This window comes from Pagrus pagrus, assembly GCF_965226575.1.
Source record: "Pagrus pagrus genome assembly, chromosome: 4".
NCBI lineage: Eukaryota > Metazoa > Chordata > Actinopteri > Spariformes > Sparidae > Pagrus > Pagrus pagrus.
The window spans coordinates 7,510,379-7,532,062 of NC_140188.1; the positions used below are offsets into that span (position 1 = coordinate 7,510,379).

Here is a 21,684-nt window from a genome sequence, read left to right on the forward strand (position 1 = left end):
TCTTGAGTTATTTTTAAAATGTGTACTTTCTAAAATGTGTCTAAATTGCAAATACTTTGTGGTTTCTTTACTCCTCTATGACAGTAAAGTGAATATCTCGGAGTTAGGGACAAAACAAGACACTTGAGGACGTCATCTTGGGCTTTGGAAAACAGCCATCAACATTTTTGACCATTTTCTAAAATTTTAAGACAAAAAAACTAATCGATTAATCAAGAAAATGATCAACAGATTAATCTACAATCAAAATAATTAGTTAATTGCAGCCCTAAAAACATTTATTCATACTTCAACCAAGTTGCTTTTATGTTCAATGTAAATATCAGATATAAAACATAACATTATTCTCAGAGAGTCTAATGATCTAATGATGTTGTACAAACTGTAAAACCCTCCGAGACAAACTTTTTATTTGGGGCTATATACATGAGTTCACTTGATTTGTCTTGATATATAAGACATAAAATGTTAAAAATATAATTTAAAGTGCATTCATTAAACTACTGAACAAAGCAAACTCCCTTCATCCAGCACACTGTGGTTGAGTCATTCAGGGGGCTGTTAGTTAACCCTGAGCTCTGAGGATGATGAAGCAAGGGCATAAATCACAGAGTGAAACAAGGCAGACTCCTCCGATTCATTAATGGAAATGATCTGTCAATATGCTGGAGTCAATTCACACGTGTCAGCTGGGCTCAGCACACAATGGGCCAGCCAACTTATGAACTCCCAGCACCACTCCACCGAGTCCATAAAACAACTGGCATCGCCGCTGGGGAGCACCCCGAGACACCACCCTCTTGCACAGACCACCAGATGACACAGATGGGGCGAAACCAAACAAAGACGAGACTCCCTTTGTACAAAGAGGGACCCCTTTCAAAAGCCATTCATGCAACAAATTGGGGAAATCTGGCCATGCAACACTCTGGGTTTGCTCTTTTATTAGCGTGAGCCTTACGTCACAGTAAGTGAAATCAGATTTATGGCTCCCTGCTACAAAAGATGGTTAAAATCAAGCGCACTTTTAGGACACAAAACTTTTTTTAAGCCATGTTAACCAACAGCAGTTTAGCTATGTTAACCAAAAACAGCCTGTTATTTTGAACACGCACCACAGAGTAACAAGCCATTTCTCTTTTAACAACACTTTGCCATCTTGCACAATAATGACCAAACATCAACTTTAGAAAAACTAATGAGGAAAACTACACACAGGGACATTGCTGATCCATGCTTACATGTCCTCTCCACAAGAGTTGATGGATTGTTTGGCTAAATATAGAGCTAACTTTTCCAACATAACAAATCTTCATTGTTAAATCATCTTGACAAGCTTGCAAGCATATGTGAGTTAATTGTAGTTTGTATTTTTTGTTCTCTGTATCTGTAAAGCAGATGATCGCAGTGATTCCTCGTAGCCATGCAGATTAATGACTATTAAAAATCAGTCACAGGTACTGCAGGGGACTCCTCCATTTTATGGTAGCTGTAAACAGCATCAAGCTTGAGTACGTCCAAAGGCAGTCCATCAGTTAAAGAGGTTTGTTTCCATGTAGGTCACTAAATATGTGCACACAAGCTCTCTCTTATTAGGCCCTGTGCATTTTTCTTTTCTTGTTCCTCCTCAGCTGCACACCCGAGCTGCTGCTGCAGCAATCTGCATAGAGAGACATTTGTCATCATTAGCCTTGCTCTGACAGTTGGCACCCGGCACCTCAGATCTCTAGGACTGGCAATTATGAACCCTTCATCCCTTATTTAGGCAACATTGCCTAATTTCATCACAGGCCTCACCAGCAGCATTTGATTACCAACAGCCCCACACCTACAATATGCCACCAACACTTCCATTTCCTTTGTTTTGTGAGGTTTACTCCTACTCCTAGATCACATGTCATGTGGGAGAAAAGTGTGTTCAGTTAGTCTGAAATTTGAAATTACTTATCAGACACAGGGGCTGCAGGGAGGACTGTAGATGAGCATCATGGGGTCAGTGGGCAGATGATTACAGCGCCCACCCTTAGATGGTAGACATCTCGCAAACATTAAGATTAATCACACTACTGCTGCTGCTGCTGCTGCTGCTGCTGAATGGTTGCCTTTAACAACAGACAAGATGGAAGTCAGGAATATTCTTTGATAAATGAAATAAAATTAAAAAAAGAACTGCGTGTTTATAAATAAACTACTAGTAAATTATTTTAGAAGAATCTGAGCCCTACCAGTTTGCAGAAAACAGCAGGAAAAAACATGCTGAATAAAGTAATAATAAACCAGCTCCAGTCTCTAACAGTCCCAGTATTTAGCATTGTCATGTACAACAGAATATAATGCTAAACTGTGTGCTAATAAAACGAGTGGAAAACACTGCACCAGCACTTTCACTGAACTCAACTGCCAACTGCATAACCTGTGCAGGAAAAAAAAGTGCACAAAACACAATGTACTGCTGTTTTTTTCCTTTTGTGAACCAAACCAGACATTTATCTGGATCGGTACTTTGGTAAACAGAACTGAATTGTATTCGGACTAAATTCATGCAAATACATGCATGTAATTTATCACAAAGGCTGACAAGCGTACCATATTGCAGAGGGGAGGGGTGAAGGGCCAAATGAAGCTGAGACAATCAATTAAGATTCATAATTTACACTTTTAGCCAGCTTTCTGTTTTGTCAAAATTTCCAGCATGTTCATAAGTTTGGTGTTTTCTATGTGTGTATGTTATGGATGTGGGTCATAGTGAACCGAGCCTGTTGAATTGATCTTGGGTCTCTAAGCGCCTCTGGCTATGTGGTCCAGCTTCCTGACTTCTCCATTGGAGGCTGCTAACACACAGCAGAGAATTAAACAAATGAATGGACACAATCCAAAGGGGGTCCTCGGTGCAGCCCTGGGCCCAGAAATTAACTGGTCTCCTACAGAGACACCATATTGCTTGGAATAATAATGTTCCGTTATTAAAAATCCCAATGACAATTTCATTTTGTGACAAATAAAATTATAGAAAATGTGTCAACGTGAGTGGCTATCCCATGAGATGAGATATATTATGTCTCACAGTTTGAGTGCCAGTGTTGATGTCACTTCTCTGAAGTGTCACTGCTTTTAATCTGATTTATATAGAAATATGTCATCCTATTAAGTCCATTTTGACTAATCTGCATATTAGCTTGGGAGCTAGCTGGTAAACTCCCTTTATATGGGAAATGGCTTCAGATTCTCTTTTTCAAAACTAAATGACCCCAGAAAATTAATGAAAACGCACATGGCAGAGCTATTTGTTCTTGTGTAATAGGATTATCAAAATAATAAAATGTCATCCATAATTATGATTCCAGTCAGGAGATTGTGTGTTATAATGCCCTTGATCCAGCTTAAAATCAGCTAAATGCTATACTTGTATACCATCATTGACTATTTTGTTAATAGTCATGATGAGGTAATACATAAAATTGAAATTTGCATGAAGAGTTTTACTGTAAAACCTTTGGTTTGTTAAATATATCTAAAGCCAGAGGCACAAAGGATTGTGTTGGTCAAATCAGACAATAAACATTCATCTTTGTGGAGCATGGTGTTTTCATTTCCCCCTCTGGAGACTCACTTTTTCAAAATATATATATATTTTTTTATCAAATGCTTGAGGCTACGAACTCTCTTGTACATACAATAATAATAATCATGTTTTTACACAGATTATGCTCATTTGTATATGAACACATATACGTTAGTTTAATGCATATATATTATTAATTTACGTGTGTAAATACTGCATAAAGCCTCGAGGATAAAGTAAAGCAACATACATTTAATGATTCCTGCTACAATCAGTAGAGTATCATCTGAAGTCACTCAAAGCACGAGTGGTGTCATCAAAGGGCAATTTCAGTCATCAGACAAGCACCATTGACCTTATGCCCGGCCATGTTAACAGGACGATCAGTCTTACGAGAAGAAAGGAAAAACGAAAAATGGAGGAGAAAAAAATGAATAAGTGTAGAGGCATGCTCTGGAAACAAAGAGGCCTTCAAAACAGGGTCACATGCTCGTGCAAAATTAGGGGAAGGAGAAGTCATTGTATTGATTTACACTATCGTGCATGCATTTTGCTGGGTCAGAAATAGGCCTTTGCTCGACTCACAGCCCCATATATCACACTGGTAGAGGGCCTCCAATAGCCTAGTGGGTTGACGAATGAAGCAACAAAGCATGCAATGTTGTAATGGTAAAGATATGGATAAGAAGATTGGATTGTCTTAGGCTAGACCTGACAACTGCTGGAGTCTTGGGACTGCAGAGCAGGTTGAGTTACTGTGAGATCTGTGCAGCCACATGCTTTAGATTAAGAGGTGATAATCTCAATGAAAATCCCCCCTTCTATCACGCATACGGACGACCAAAGGTTGGAACACAAACTCAAGAGGTGCAACTGGATTCTGAGGTATCTGACTTGGAGCAAGATGGCCTGGAAAGTCAGGGTAGTCTGGTTTCAATAAAAGGCAAGTACCTGCTGGGCCACAGACAGTGGGAGAGAGTGAGGGAAAAGACTATCAAAGCTGGAGAGGGGAAGAGGCTTTTAGCTACCTCTCACCACATGAAAACCTTCCATAATGTCCTCCATATCCTCCAGAAATATGTCAGTGAGAATATGCATTTTTGTTGTGAATTTAATCAGACCTTAATGTGAAGTCAACGAGAATGAAGACCATGTCTTGTTATTTAATATCAGAATTATACAGTTTTCTATCTTATCCTAAAATGACATTTATTAAAAAAAAAAAAAAAAAAAAAAAAGCTACACCATTTCTGTAATTTCTGCCTGGTAACAATGTGAAATTATCACTGGGATTTGCTGAGAAGGTACTGGCAGTGAGTCCATGACAGGCTGTGATGATAATGGGAGTCACCTATCTATCAGGGTCCTTCCCGCGCACGCCACCTCCCGCTCAGCCGCATCCGTGTAGCGAGAGTCAGAGCTGACGTGCGGCCGTTTGCCCTCATAATGTCTGGTCTTATGCAGCTCTGACTGGAGCAGAGATGAGTGTAAATGCCTTTGTGTTCCTTATCTGATCTGTGCAGCATTATCTTTTTGAAGTGCTCTTCAAAGGATGCACTGTACCTTGTGAGATGGGGTGCGAGTGCAATGATGAGAGCCAGAGAGGGTTTAGTGTGGATGCAAGATCTTTTTTATTTGTGAATCAGACCATCATAGCTAAAACAACACACTCCACATCATGGCACTTTCATTAAAATGTTCAGCCATAATTGTTAGAATTATTAGCAAGTCAGGTTTTTTTTAAAAATTAAGTTATGTTTTTCATAAATATTAAAATGTTTTTTACGCTATTATTGTTTTGTTGTTGAAGAAAAGAATATATGTTTATTATCAGCCTACCAGATGAACAGATTGTAGAATGTCAACTTATATTATTCTCTTTCATATAATATTGACATATATGTTGAAAAAAACAATAATAATTTCAATATTAAAAGCATTTAAAATAAAAACTAATAACTATGAAAGCACTCACTATTTAAACACTCCTTTCCTCTGGCAGTTAAACACAATAAAACACTGCAATATTTAGTTTAATAAAAAGGTTCACATACGTTTCATTTTTCAGTTATGTAAGACAGAAATGTATCTTTTTTTTTTCTTCCTGGAAATATAAATGAATTAAACTGAGACGTGAATATACTGGCGCTGGGAGCAGTGACACAGCACAGCAGGCATCCCCGCACAGTAAAAGAGCAAAAACAAATACGCCTTCTCAATCAAGCTCGAGATATTAAACTCGCGTATGGATCACAGACACGATAATAAATGTGTCAAATATGATCACAACGTTAAGTATAAAAAGCACAAAAACTATTACACCTTTCATAAATAAGTCAGACTTCAATGAATTAGACTAACGCAGAAAGATCTACTTAATAAACCGATTCGTGATTATTTTAATTAATGTGTGGCTTCAAAATAAGCAAAAACACATTTATAGAATATAATTATATTTTGCGTGAGAAAAAAATACCTAAATTACTTTAATTTCAATTTATCTGATGAGCCTGATGGAGGAGAAGTTAGATCCGGTCCACTGGAGAAAAAGCAAAAAAAGGTAATTAATAAAGTAAATTTAAATGTTTTATTATCCGAGAGCATAACGAGCCCACGTTAACAAGTCTAAATCCACCTACTGTTTCATATATGATTCAATATAGCTGACTGAAAAGCAGCAGATAGAGTCCAAGAAAAAAAAGCAACGTTACGCAGCGAAAATGTTTTTTTTTTCTTCTCTCCAAATGCGTAGGTGTACTTCCGCTCCTCGATATACTACTACTACCTGTACTTTTTACTTGTATATAACACCCGGGGATGAATTTGTTTTCGATAAACTGGGAAGCGGTGACGCATCCGACAGCGATTGGACATCTTGGTCTCAACTCCTCCCTTATAATAAAGAGTGTGTGTGTCTCCCTGTTGTAAAACACAGCAACACCGGGCGTCTGCGTCAGGAGGGCACACTCCACTCTGCGCAATTACGCGGACTCCTAACTGGCACGGTGATCAGAGAAAAGGCAAAAAGGCTTTTTTCCCTCCCAGCTACTGAACCTCGCAAGGTTGAAATGGACTTTTAATCAGGTCATCCTGATAAATCCGAGGACTTCACTTCAATGCAGTTTACGGTACAACAGCTGTGAATGTTATGATCTGATTATTACGCATGTGCTCTGAGCACAGTTTTCAATAGTTGTCTTATAAATAGACAATTTTTTTTCTTTTTAAATAGCCTCTTTCTTCTCTAAAATTGGCTCCCGTACAAACAGCCGCGTTGGATCCCTCGGCTTACTGCGAGACTCCGGTGTATAACCCGGATCTCTGCCCTAATATGATAGCCGCCCAGGCGAAATTGGTGTATCACCTCAACAAATACTACAACGAGAAATGTCAGTCTCGAAAAGCTGCCATCTCCAAGACCATCCGGGAGGTGTGCAAGGTGGTATCGGATGTCCTGAAGGAGGTCGAGGTGCAGGAGCCCCGCTTCATCAGCTCCCTCAGCGAGATGGATAATCGTTTCGAGGGACTGGAGGTTATTTCACCCACCGAGTTCGAGGTCGTGCTCTATCTGAATCAGATGGGAGTATTCAACTTTGTGGATGACGGCTCTCTCCCGGGCTGCGCCGTGCTCAAGCTCAGCGACGGCCGCAAGAGAAGCATGTCTCTCTGGGTTGAATTCATCACAGCCTCCGGTTACCTCTCGGCGCGCAAGATCCGCTCGAGATTTCAGACACTGGTGGCGCAGGCAGTGGATAAATGCAGCTACAGAGATGTTGTCAAAATGGTCGCTGACACAAGTGAGGTGAAGTTGCGCATTAGAGACAGATATGTGGTGCAAATCACGCCGGCGTTCAAGTGCACTGGGATCTGGCCACGCAGCGCTGCGCACTGGCCTCTCCCCCACATCCCCTGGCCAGGACCTAACCGGGTTGCAGAAGTCAAAGCGGAAGGGTTCAATCTTTTATCCAAAGAGTGCTACTCCCTGAACGGCAAGCAGAGCTCGGCAGAGAGCGACGCCTGGGTCTTGCAGTTCGCCGAGGCCGAGAACCGGCTGCTCCTGGGTGGGTGCAGGAAGAAATGCTTGTCAGTGCTCAAAGCCTTACGCGACCGACACCTCGAGCTGCCCGGACAGCCCCTGAACAACTACCACATGAAAACTTTGGTTTCCTACGAGTGTGAGAAGCATCCCAGGGAGTCGGACTGGGATGAGAACTGCCTCGGCGACCGTCTGAACGGGATACTATTGCAGCTCATTTCATGTTTGCAGTGCAGAAGGTGCCCGCATTATTTCCTGCCTAATTTAGACCTGTTTCAAGGAAAACCTCACTCTGCTCTAGAGAACGCAGCCAAACAGACTTGGCGACTGGCGAGAGAAATACTGACCAACCCCAAAAGCTTGGAGAAACTCTGAGGTAAAACATGTTAGTTCACCTCGTCTTAAAAATGTGGTAAAGAGGCCTAACGAGCTCATAAACGGACAGAGAAAATATCGCCAACCAATTTGCAAAAGTCTTGTGAAACGTGACTGTCCTTCTGTTGTTGAATCTGTTTTGGCCTGGCCTGTTTCAAGATGATTTTTATGACAGACAAATTTAGTTTGCCATTATCCCCGTGCACCTTTTGGCGGTGTCAATATTTAGGAGCAAATTGAAATTATTGGCTACCACTAATCCAGGAGTGCAGCTCAGCAGTGGCTCCTTCTCTCTCTCAAAATGTCCAAAATCCTACATTTTCTTAAATGCTTTAAAATAAAGCCCCGTGACAAACTTTGGAGAAATTAAAAAAAACACACATCTGTACATTTTATACTGTAAATACATTCATAGATTGTGATTCCAGTGGTCTGAAATTGTGAATGTTGTTCTGTGACACGTAAATAGGATCCACCTGTTTAAATCTACTTCTGAACTTTTTCTTTATCTGGTAGAAACGTTTTTTAATTTATACTTGCATCAGTGGTAGTCTGACTCATCTGTTTCAATGGACATTGTCTCATTTTTGAAAGTTTACATTTTGATGGTAGGCGTACGACATCTGTTACATTGAAAACATTCCATCAATTTACTTGAATTATTATTTAAAGTACTCGAACATTTTTTTTTTTTTTTTTTGGGTTGTTGTTTTTCTCTACCATGCTTAGGCCTACATGATAAAAAAAAATGAAAATGATAACATATATAGTATATATATATTACAGTTTAATTGAAAAAAAAAAATGCACTTGAAATACACTGGATTATAACATCTGTGATCTGATTTTTTTAATTTCTGTCTCTGATCTAATTTAAAGAGCTAATAAAACGAGCTGTTTTATATTTGTGTCCCCTTATGGTTTCATTAAATGTGTTTCTTTACAGTAGTGCAGTAGGCCTAACGCCATGCAGTAATAATATGATGACATATTTAATTTCGCCGACTCTTAATAAGGGAAATAATACTTTCACACACAACATGAAAAGATCTGTAACCTTTCCACCAGTTTGGATTTTTTTTTTAAACCACAACCAGCTGTGCAAGAAATCTGCGTGTAATTTCTTTAAAAATTGGATAACCAGCTCACTTGGCATAATTTGGTTGATAGACGTCTCCACTGTCTGATGAGCAGGCCTCAAGTATCCTTATACGACTCTTTTTTTTTTTAAATGCATAAAATTGAAACACACAAAACAAAAGTCAACCGCGGTTCACAAGAAATGCACCAAATGTCGTTATAAAATACAAAAAGAAGCGAGACAGAGCAGCTCAGCTCTCTGAAAACATCTGTGCAAACCCGCTCTTTCTTTATAAAATACTGAATGTTTTAATACCTGTCGGCCATTTCCAACGAAAAGGGGGAGGGAAAAAAAACATGCACAAGCCAAAGTGCCCGCTTTAAACTTGAGCTGCACACTTGCTTGCAGGTTACTTACCTTTGGGTCGACCCTTTTGAAGGCAGGGTCATCCTCGTCCACCTCGAAGTAGATTTCAGTGGTGGTGATGGACAGAGTCCCCCGGGCCACCAGGACGGGGGCAACGAGCTGGGCCGGGCTGCTCAGGACCACTGGGCCTGCAGAGTGCAGAGGAGGGCAGCCATGTGCACCATCAGTAACAAGGAGGAAATAAAAAGATGATTCTTATGCAAAATAAAGCGAGGCTGAGGTTCACTCTGTAAAGCTGATGAATGCGGTCGGAGACAGCGGCCTGTTTGCACCAATCCGCTGTGTGCGTCTACACCGTGCGCTTAAAAACATTGGATATATTTTTTTAAATGAATTACCGCAGTTCAGTCAAACACTATACATTGTGACAGCCCCGTGAAAGTCTCCGTTTTATTTTAGCCTTCATCATTTATCGCGCTACGAAACAAAGCCGCCTGAGCGCCTTTCTGTCTTTGAATTGCGCATTTCGAGCAATATATGCGCATAATACGCATAATTATCAGGCCTATAAATAGATAGAAGTGTGTTTGTACCTGTTTGTAAACCAGATGCACTGATCATAGTGATAATAATCATAATAAAAATAATAATACAAGCCTTTGTGATATGATCGGATCATAACGAGAGAAGAAAACGTTTTCAGGAAGTTGAATGCAGGAATGCAGTAGAGGTGAAACATTTTAATTTGCATCATTGATAGCCAGGGTTGGTTTAAAAGGGGCATCGACCTATGAGAGGAAGCCGTGCATGAATTTAAAAAGCTGCTCTTTTATTCTCCAGCACACCCTCCCTCCCTCTCTATACATTAAGATATAGGACAACAATAAAACCACAGGCTTGTTCTCAAGTCCTAAAAACTGTCCAGAATTTTAAGGTGGGTTTGTGACCCTGCCAGCTGATAGTGATCACATCTTTATTTCTGCCTCCTCCTCCTCCTCCCTCTCTGCTTCATCCTCCATGTTCTCAGATCAGTGTGTCGCTGTGGAGCACCGTTACAGTGATTTGTCTGCTCTCAAACGAAAGCTCTCGAAATCAGGATATTTATCGATCCCTTAAACTCCAAAGAGCCACTTTAATGTCTCATCAATCTTAATCTGCGTTCCTCAGCCAATTATGGCCGATAGTGTTACAGGAATACAAGTGGATTTCGGTCTCAACTCCCAGAGCGCCCCTTCATCGCTCTTGCAGGCTGCACAGTCAAACCTCCCTCCCTGTTTTTTTTTTCTCTTTTTTTTTTTTTTATTCTCAGCGTTGCTCGGGTCCATTAACGGTGATCCTATCTGCTGATGCTATCAGCCCGAGCGCTGCACGTTGCTTACAAGCTTCATATGAACAGTAAATACTTGCAGAAGCCTCAGTCTGTTTTATCGAATTTTAGATAATGTTTATAAAGAAAAAACAGAATTTAAAAAAAGAAGAAAAAAAAGATACAACATCAAAAAGTGAAAGTATCTATTTTAACTTAGCATTATTATTATTATTATTATTATTATTACTATTATTATTATTATTATTGCCAGTTGACCCTCTCTGTAGCATAAATTGTTTCGTCTACAATAAAAGGAGATCGTCCTAATGTTCACTACAAATTACAAGCCCATTCACCTCCTACTAAAAATAACACTTTTAGGGCTGATGTATTGTGTTTCGGCCCTAAAGGGCTACCCAGAGAGAAAAGACACAATGCCTGAAGCATTAAGCCACAGCATCCATTGCTCATGGGGAGGAAGAGGATTAGGCAGTAATCCCCTCAGGGATCCTTCCATAATTAGGCTATATGGCATTAAAATGTTTACAGGAGAATAATGAAATTAAGGGCAAGTTACATGGGATGAGTGGTGTGTGTATACGCTAAAGCTCGGAAAATATCCGGCTGTTGGGGCTTTCTTTTAATGAAAATGCAAATATTTGTCAAATGACAGGTCAATTTAATGAAGTGATGAAAAGTCTCATTTGGTTGTGGAGGGAGTTTGGGAGAAGTGCTGAGAAGATGGGTTTATTATTATCCACAATCCATCCGCTGGACTGTATGTTTGATGAGGCCGAGTGCTTTTATTTTGTACATTATGGGAGAAATACAAGTGGAAGTGGGTTACTTGCACACCTGAGTACAATCATTCACTTGCAAACATGCACATGTTGACTTATAGTACCCCACATACACATGCACAGCTGCAGTCATTATAACCCGCTGTATGCTGAGGGCCTTGTTCATTCGAGTCGCTGTAGCAGTGACCATGTTTTCCATTGATTTCAAAGCCTGCATTCATCTTTCAACATAAAACATTTACATGTAAAACCCTGAAGAAATATATACCGCAGTACAGACTATTTAATGAGGCTGCAGCATACAAGGATTAATTTAAAATAAGCAGGAACATTTAAATATTTAATATAAATAAATCAGTTTTCGAGTGCTGCTTGTGTATTTTCTTTTTGATGTTACACTACTCTGTTTATATTAGCAAAGGATTCGTAGAATTAAAATTAAAAAAAAAGAAACTTGGGGAACTTCGTCATGCAAAAAGAATAATAACAACCCGTCTTTCTCTCTTTTTTTTTCTGAGATTCGCATTCACAAATGTTCTGTTGGTTTTACTCTTTTATAAACATGAAACCATTCAATGGAACTGTATTGTGAATGGGGACTAAAATGGATACAGAAAGACTAAATTAAGGCAGAACAAAATGGTTGTGGCCGCTAAACCACACTTCGGGGCATATACTAACACAGTTCCGGTATATGGCAGCAGGACAGTCGAATCTACAGACTCCTCCTTGACACAAGAAACGCCTTGTGAGGCTCCTCTTCTTTCCTCTCACATGCTCGTCTTCAGTTTCTATTTTATCTGATTTCAATTACAATATGTGCACACAAAAAAAGGCTCACTTAATGCCAGTGTGAGCACAGACAGCATTTTCTATGTTTGTGGGGGAGCAAAACTAATCATAGGTTCAGTAACCACAACTGCCTGGGCCCTTGAGTGCAGGCACCGCCCCTTTGGCAGCAGCAGCAGCAGCAGCAGGCACTGACCCAACGGCTGGCAGGAGGAGCACTGTTGTTGACAAGGACCTAGTCCCAGATCTCTCATTAAGGCTGTTCATGCCTGAGATTAGATACAGGCCAAACACAGACAGGGCATCCTGGTAAAAACATTACCCAAATGTTGTGAGTGAGGGAGCTCCCCTACTGGTAAAAACATGAACTCAATTTTGATTTAAAAATACCATAAATCCCAGCTCGTATTCTTCAAAGTTTGGTTTTTACGGCAAACAAGCTCACACATCATTAATGTATCAGAAATAGTAAATCTCAGCATTTCTGTTTTGAACAAGGTCATTTTTAGTTCTCTCTGGAGAATACATTCTTATTGTATTTCAGCTCCAGCCTTGCTCTTTTGATTGGCCAGTGCAGGGTTCATCTGACAGACATGGAGTGTTTGGCTGCCTGCTGGCTCCGGGACAAAGAGGAGGGGTTAGCCGCCTCCTCTGAGATTCATCTGTGGGATCTCCGAGAGGATTTCACTACTCAGCAGTGCCCTGGTTCAGCCTGAGCCTCATATACTAAGCCAGGATAACTAGATAATATATACGGGGCTATGAACCTGATGTCATTATTTAAGTGTGTGAGAATCTAGAGTTGTAGGGCATCTTTTTAAATACGATTTCAATCATAATTTATACCAGGAATTACTCCATTAGATACATGCATTCATATTCATATTCATAAAAGCGGCAAACTCCTTTACTCGCAGGACCACGGCATTAGATTATTATTAAAATTACCTTACAAAAAAGAGACCACCCTTTTATTTTCCCGTGTTGTGTAATTTTTGCAGATGATCAAGCAAGTACTCATAAATTCTATGAAAACAGGAACACAGGAACAGATTATACATCATTTAAACAATATTTTTAACGCACAACATGTCAGCCTAAGTGCATGTACAGTATTGGAGCAGTGAATGTTCCTTTAAAGTCTAGGTTAAATAGCATTTCAAGGATGTCTATCTTCTGTATCATGGCATTTATGAGTGAAACAGGATACGCAGGCGGGACTTAACGTTGACAGGAATTTGATTTGAGTTTGATTTGAAAGTGGGCGTTTCATAACAAACATGGAGAAGACACGCCAACATGCAAGCTAGTTAAATCCATGAATCTTATTCTGTGTAAGCACAGAGTAGTTTTGTTTTACAGAAAGAATCACGGGTGGATTTTGATACAACAATACAAAGAAATGGATTTTCATTTGGCATTTGTAGTTAAATAGAGTCACAATATGACTGGAGAAGTGCTCTAAAAGTGTTAAAAAGGCATTTTCATTTCATCTCAACTTTCAATTGTCCAAAGTAGCGACTAATCCAAAGTAAAACAACACGGCCCAGACTTCTCACCATTAGAGGAGACACTTTCACACTGTTTTATTATCCTTTTCACAGAAATATAACTGGTGATGGCTGCCAGTGCTGAGTATTATTTTTATTCTACATAAAAGCCTGTATCATTTAAACAAACCACTAACAGACTCTGCTTATTTAAATCATTTGCATGAGGTGTGAGGTGAAGATTGGGCTTTATTGACGAGTATGTGGTGCAGCATTCTTGATCTGCACTCAAAACTCAAGTGAACTCTGGATAACTTACCTTTTAAAGCCGTGGCAGTTACTTGAAATGCAGCTACGAGGGTTGGCTTGATTGTTTGGCTCACACATACACAGTGTGTGGTGCCGGTTATATTATACAACCTTTGGGCAACCGTTGCCTCGGCAGCAGGTTGCACTATTGACTGAATTACGTCAGACAAAGTATTAAAGCTGGGTTAAGAAAAAAATATAAAATCACATGGGTAAAATAAATCAAAGATTAAGATTTAATTTTGCATTTTTCTTTCCTCAGCTGTTAAGGGCCACTTAATCTCTTAATGATTGTTCACTGTGGAGAGAATAAGGGTTAGTTTGACTGCAGGATAATTAAGTTGTTGTCTGCTCTCCCTTATTAACTCCCGTCCACACAGTTAATACACTTTTGCATTTTTCTTGGCAAGGTTCAGTTCACATTTTTTTTTCATTTGGAATGAGGACAGATAATTACTGTAATTTAAGATTTCCTATGGGATGAATTGTATTTACTGGAAAAATATATATCTACAGCATTGATTAACAAAAACAATATCTAACTAACAAATCATTTGTTAGATAGATAGACACGATGGATTATGTGTGTGTTATTTGTATGCATGGTTTAGTTTTCAGAGTGATAAAAACAAGATTTTTACACAGGATTTTTAGTAAGAGAAATAACTGTTATCAGATATCTTTGCTCAGATTTGTTGACACTTTACAATGGCCTTATTAAAGGTATATATATTAGCCATAGGACAGCAGAATGTCAATTCAATAATAATAGTATTTAAACAAGTATAACACAAGTTTAATAACATGAACTAAACATGATGTTCAGTCTCAAGTTATACAAACAGATTTTGAGGGTAGATTATTGAATCAGATAACAGGTTAAATAAGGCCACCGTGAAGTTCATGTGGTTCTTATCAACTTTAATCAGTGATTGCTTGAGGAATCCTGAATATGAGTTGTGACATATCTGGACTGATCATCTTTCCGGTGTTAGTTTAACTTTAGGAGACTTGCCTCTTGAGATAAACACGCGAGGAAGGAACTTTGCTGACAAGATCCAAAACAAAACAGAGAAGGACAATTATCAGACCAAAACAATATGTAGCTGTCAAACATAAGAAAAGCTGGTCAGATTAGGACACAAAGTCTTTGACTTCAGAGCTGCAGAAAACAACCTGTAAACTTTAAATACATTAGATAAATAGATTTGAATACTAAATAATGCTAATGCTAAACATCTCAAAGTTTGCCCTTTCAGCATTACTGTTTCCAATGCAGCATAATGAGCATTAAAAGCCACTGCATTGATCCAAACACTTAATCTGATGCACTCGTATTAATCGTGTAACTATGCCAGCTATTAGCAAGCACACAGATAAAAGACGAGCACCGATGCTCCAGCAGAAGTGATGTTGACTTGGGGTTAATGTAGGTGCCGGTGTGCTGACTTACCACCCAGGTTGTCCATCTCCTTCTCCTGCAGCAGGCTGACGGCATCATCGTCTCCGTCCAGCAGCAACTCTGTCTCTGGGTTCTGGCTGGCCACAGTTTGGCTGCGGAAGACCTTCTTAGACTTGACCACCTCGTCCTCCTCTGTGCCTGTCAAAAGAAATGCGGGGAAGAGAAACCACTATAAATATTGTACTCTGACCTCTAAAGCTCAGATTTATACGTCACTATGTTTAAACAGACAGAAACAGCTGGCTACGTCTATTCCTTGGCAAAGTCCTAACCTTTCCTATTCTGAAACTAACTGTTGTAGTTTCTGCTTATATACTTGTGAACACCGTATGAAAAGGTTGATCTGAAAATAAAGTACATTTTAGGGATCGATCAACATATTTACATGGGACCAGATTAGTAGTAATCAAAAAGGCCGATAACCGATATTTGTAACCAATATACATTTGTAGTAAAAATGAAACTCTTTAGGTCAAAATTTAAAATAACCAGTGATGGAATGTAAGTAAGTAAAACTGAGTGTACTGTACATTAAGTACAGTTTTAAAGAACTTGTACATTACTTTAGTATTTTCATTTTATGCTACTTTACACTTCCACTCTACAACATTTTAGAGGAAAACATTGTACTTTTTACTTCACTACATTTATTTGGTAACTTTAGTTACTAGTTACTTTGGAGGTTTTAGATTATTCAGTGTTGATAGGCCTTTGCAGAGTGGTGATTACAGACAGTAAGAAGCAACTGCATCAGAGCCTAAGCTGCTAATCTTTAATTTATTTTATCAGCAACAGTTTAGTAAAACATTTAGCATATAATATAAATAAGTACAAGAAAATGCATCAATATAAGAAGGAACAACACAACCACCAAGACATTGACGACCGCTGCATCGATTCCACAAACAAACCTCACACACACAAACACACTCACACAAAGAGTGATGATTTACACAGAATTAAATTTGAAAAGCAGGGGAATAAAAATATTACTCATGTCACGCAGCTACACATTTACATATCATAACCTCAAAATAATGGACAAAACCAGTTATCATAGCCACATTTCATATAACCAGAGTAAGAGCTTAACATGTTTATTCTAATCGAGTCTGGGCATGTTCAAGTTCAAACAAAATAATCTGTTTTTATAGGCTATTAACATGTATAACATCTAGTAAAATACATAAAAAGAAATAAACCATGGAGAATCTCTGCAGGAAATACTCAATACATGCAGGATGAACCTGACATGAGATGCTCACTAATGTACTTGCCACAGCATATAAAAGAATGTCAGGGTACACATTCGTTCACTGAATACATTTTGCATGGTTGAACATCAGAGGTGTTTCAGCTTTTTTTTTTAGACAAGGTCAACAATGAAACACTATCTTTATCTTGCAAGACCAGCAGCTGAGTAGGGGGATACATCTCGAGCTCATAGTCGATTAGAGATATCATTTGCAGCTTTTGGAGACTTGACAAGAGTGAGACTGAACAGACAGCACAATTAGGAGGGCTGCTTACACCGGGGTTTCATCATATGGCTATAGTGGAGCACTCTCATTGAACAAGATCTGTTCATACATCCTGCAAAACAAAGAGGTCTCACGACACATTTATCAGCTTAAATCAGCCCATCTCCAACATGTGCCTGCCACACGGCTGTTCAGAACGCTTATGTGAATTTGTCTTTCTGAAGTCCAATGTAGGAAAAACTTGCGTGTGTGAAAGGAAGAACACATATCAAGTAATTGGAGGTGGCTGACACCCGTCTGACATGTTTCCTTTCAGCACGGTTCTTAATTCGCCTCTCCCTACCCTGAGGAACATGTACCTTGTCTTGAAGAGGTCACATTTGACTGTTGTCAACACTGCTACTGAGAAAAAAGTCTGCTTCCTGCTCTGTCTCATATCTGGTGTGCTTTCATCCGAGGGAGGGAAGAAGTCTGTGCCTTTCGGAAATGAATTCTGTGTAATGTTAAAGGCAAAAGCCAGCCAGCGGTCACAGATCAAAGCAGAATGAGTGAAACTTAAAACTGTAATTCTGTAAACCATCATTATGCTCCAAGTAAATGAGGGAACACTCAGCAGACAGGCTGATGTTCTGATTGGCAAGTCTCTGCAGGGTTGAGTAGACCAAATAAACCATACTGATTTCCACACGCGAATGAGCAACTTCAACTGTAGTGGGGGAGGGTCAGCTCTACCCACAATGCAATTCTCACAAAAGTAGTAATATGGTTATAAATAACAAGAAATGAAGAGCTATGACGTGAAGGAGAAAATGTGCTGACATGAAAAGTGATCGTCTCATGAGTGATAGCCCGCCGCCTCAGAGACATTCTCATATTAAAAGTGCGGCTGTGAAAAGGGTCACCATTTGTCACTATTAAAGGATCTGCTGTGCAGTGGTGTTGAGGAAGACTCATTAGAAACATTTTCACGCGTTCACCCTTGACCACTAAATGGTAAAACAAAGAGAATGACCCTTTGGATATCTGATATCACTCACATTAATGACCTAAAAGGAAAAATAACATGAGACAAGTGAAGGCTAGGGTAGATATTACTTGCCTATCTAATCAATGAAGCCCCTTAACAGAAAAAACAGCTGTCTAGGTCGTCTGTGCAAGCAGCTAGGTACAACTCATATTTATGTGTATTTTTAGAGGTAGACCTCTAGTGGCTGTAGTACTCATGAGGGAGCAAAGGAGGAAATTGGGTGACACTGGGTGAAGGACTCACTCAGGAGACCATTGTTTGTGTCTTGTGCGAAACCAAAAGTCATTGGTGAGGTCTTTGAATTACCTAATGTATTTAAACTAACTTTGGTTGCCTGAACCTGACCACGTACTTTAGTTGCCTATCCAAACTGCGACCATTTCACAACGTTAACAAGGTGACAACAAGTGACTGGTCCAGTTTGCCAGTCGCTGGTACTGTCCAACAGTTATATGTGGTAATTTGTGTTGTTTTGGGAAAGGTCCTAAATGTCCTCCTGGAGTTATTGGCAGTTGACCTATTTATTTTCTCAGGTATGAGGATGTGTTGATTTAAACATTCTTTTCAGTTGAATTGATGTTGCAAGAAGCTTTTTCAGAATGCAACTGTGGTTATTGTCTGCATACTTACATTATCCATCGTTTAATTAACTAATCTTCAGAATAATCCTATGTTGGTCTAGTGGAATAATACTTTTTTTTAAATGTCAAAAACTATCAAGCAATTCAATTGCTAATATATACTTTAGTTTAAAGCTGTAAATTGAGTCAAATCTTCCCCTCAAATCCTATTAAATGCACATTTCTAAACAATATTCACTGCACGATAAAGGGAAAAAAATGCAGCCTATGCCACGTCACCATATAATGATTCTACACCAACTAGCATCTATCTAATTAACCTTACAAAGTGAGCAGTCCATCAAAAGCCACTTCCATTGACTTCTCAACGTCTCTGAAAAAAACAGCAGTTTCATTTCATGTCGGCTCTCAGGCCCTTCAGGAGCGGTGCCAGGAGAAGCCACCGATCACCAGTCTCACGGGTCCTCTTGTTCAATCACTGAGTTGAAACTGCTTCAGAGTGCACTAATTACACTCAGTAAAGTGCATTGCAGAGCTTTTGTGACCCCATTGGAGGCTGATGAAGACCTGCCAGCTGTGACCAACGGAGGTCGTCTTTGAGCCCTCATCACTGGGGTTCAACAAGGATCCATGGTACTGAGGTGCTTCAAGGGTATCTACCGACTGCCTTGTTGCACAGTTTTCACTCAGAATGTTAAAAAACATAATGTTAGATGACATTTTGGATTTCTTTATTAATGGAGTCTTCATCCTGGAGTCGGAGACACCTTCAGTTACCCACATGAAACTAAACTTGTTTATATTTGAGATTATATTTCAAATGCAATGTTAAAAATGATGAAAAAATTGTCATATGATCCATTGTATAGATACCATGACATGGCCTCTGTATTTCTTTAATGTGATCTCAATCCTGTTGAAACAGGATTTGGAGCCAGGATACAACACAATGAGGGATATTTGGTGAAAACTAATGTAAAATCAGTTCAGAGAAAAAATGCTGTTTTGATGGGAGAACATGACTGTAACAGTGACAGTTTTCCAGAGAGTTAACGTGCATGAGCAGCAATATTTTGTGTTTTAGGCAAAGAAATGAGGATTATTTCCTCAGAGCCACATAGTGATGAAATCAAGTAACTGTGTTCTTTTTGTGAACAAGCTAAAGACCAATTCAAAAAAACTTTATAATCTTAGATACAAGCTCCTACTTTGGAAATATTTCAGCGCTCAGTAGTTTTACTGTATGGAATAGATAAGAGTTGAAAGGCCGTTAAAAGACAGTTGAATTAGCTATAATACTGTTGCCAAGGCTCCATGTTTCATATACTGTAACTCTGGAGAGTTTTGTGGTACTGGCCTTTCATTTTTATAGCCTCATAGAGCCGGCGAGCATGAGTTTTTCTAAGTCTCCTATGTATTATACAGCCTGCCTCAAACACTTCACTGGCACTCCTCGAGAAGAAATCCTCCACATCATGTTTCACTTAAGGTTCAGCTAAAGTATATGGGTACTTCTTTTCAAGAGGGAAAAAAGCTGATTTCACAAATACTGTGGGTAATTCAATATACAAGACTATAAATAAAACACAAAATACCTCAGGTTGCTCTTTTTGAGAAGTTTTCATGAAGCGGTTTGATGAGCAAAGCACGATCTGGAAAATGCTAGAAAAGGGCAAACGTAGAAATCACTGAATGTTTGTCAATTGATATGACAGGCAACATTTTGGACACAGCTAAAGACAAACAGCTATCTCGACCTCTTTCTAAACAAAGACTCGGAAAGAGAGCTCAAACTCCGGAGATTTTGCAGAAATTATTCTGTTTTATGTCTCATTCTGTCAGATCTGTGGAGATAACGTGCAGTAGTACAAGTCTCGTTTCCACAGCTTATTTACTATCTTGTAATGTACATCAGCGTTTTGTGGAGTCATTCCAATATCCATATAACGTGAGCTCTATAAAATGTTTTAAATATATCTCTTCCGTTTCCCAGACTCTATCTGTTTCAGATCCTGCCCTCCTACGCACCCTCTCCACGGGCTCCACATTCCACATGGAGAGAAAAAGTCCAGTCTATGGGATTGCATTACCGCTAGGGCAATGCAATTCTGCCCTCTGTCTCTTCGCTTTTATTTACTCTGCACTGAAAGATGAAATGAGGGGGAACAAATGACAGCTTCGTACTTCCTGTGATGCAAGCCATCCGTTTTGCAGAGAATGTGTTTCGAGACTGTAAAAGTAAACATTATAACTTTGATGTAGGGGAGTTTATACGGTGCAGACGCTTCCTCTTGGGGCGATCTTTATTCAATATCCTGGGATGTGCGGTGCGTGTCTACTGTGCTTCCAGAGGTTACAAACAGCCTCATCTTCTCTCAATCATAACATTACCAGGAAAGTCTCATAATCCCCACATCTGGACCTGAACATTAGGTACTTAAGAGAAGTGTTACTGAACATATCACGTATTTGCTGCAAGGCTGCATTAACATGTTTGGATTCGCATGTTAGTAAATGCCCTAATGCTATTTGTCACAATGTAATATCGTTGATCATAAAGCTGGAGACGGTTAACATCACATCATGAGGCTGGTGCCTCTGCTGCAGTACAGAGCTATAAAGATCTCCGCCCGGGGCAATCAGCTCGGAGAGAAGCTGCTCACCTGAAATGAGACAGCAAGGACACCCGGAGGTAAAACACCCCGTTAAACACTTGGATCAATATTAACGTGACTTCCATTTCATGCTTGCCCAATTCCAATCACCTAACAATATACTCTGATACTGGGCCGTGGCTGGCTGTAACAGGGCAGGTTATTACAGGCAGAGGGCAGAGACAGAATGTGCTGGCTAAGCTGTCAATGCTGCTAATAGACAACGAGGCAGAGTTTAAGGCAGAGTTTAACCTCCCATCACACACGTTCATGAATGTACACACTCCTCGCACACACACACACACACACACACACACACACACATTGCACAAAAGTGATTACAAAGGTTACACTGATGCATG

General features: G+C 39.5%; 2 protein-coding genes across 5 annotated transcripts in view; one reads left to right on the forward strand and one right to left on the reverse strand.

The window, feature by feature from the left end:
- The window catches only part of nbeab (neurobeachin b), a 224,487-nt gene that overhangs the window by 53,872 nt on the left and 148,931 nt on the right, over positions 1 to 21,684 (reverse strand). For all 4 annotated transcript variants that reach the window (XM_084351842.1, XM_084351841.1, XM_084351840.1 and 1 more), the window contains exons 38-39: positions 15,571 to 15,717; positions 9,472 to 9,608 (exon numbers count right to left, since the gene is read on the reverse strand). In XM_084351842.1, coding sequence (XP_084207968.1) covers positions 9,472 to 9,608; positions 15,571 to 15,717 — 284 coding nt within the window. The remainder of the gene's footprint in view (positions 1 to 9,471; positions 9,609 to 15,570; positions 15,718 to 21,684) is intronic.
- Positions 6,469 to 8,877, forward strand: mab21l1 (mab-21-like 1). The gene has a single exon (XM_084351849.1). It carries the CDS (start codon positions 6,894 to 6,896, stop codon positions 7,971 to 7,973), a length of 1,080 nt encoding a protein of 359 aa, XP_084207975.1. The 5' UTR covers positions 6,469 to 6,893; the 3' UTR covers positions 7,974 to 8,877.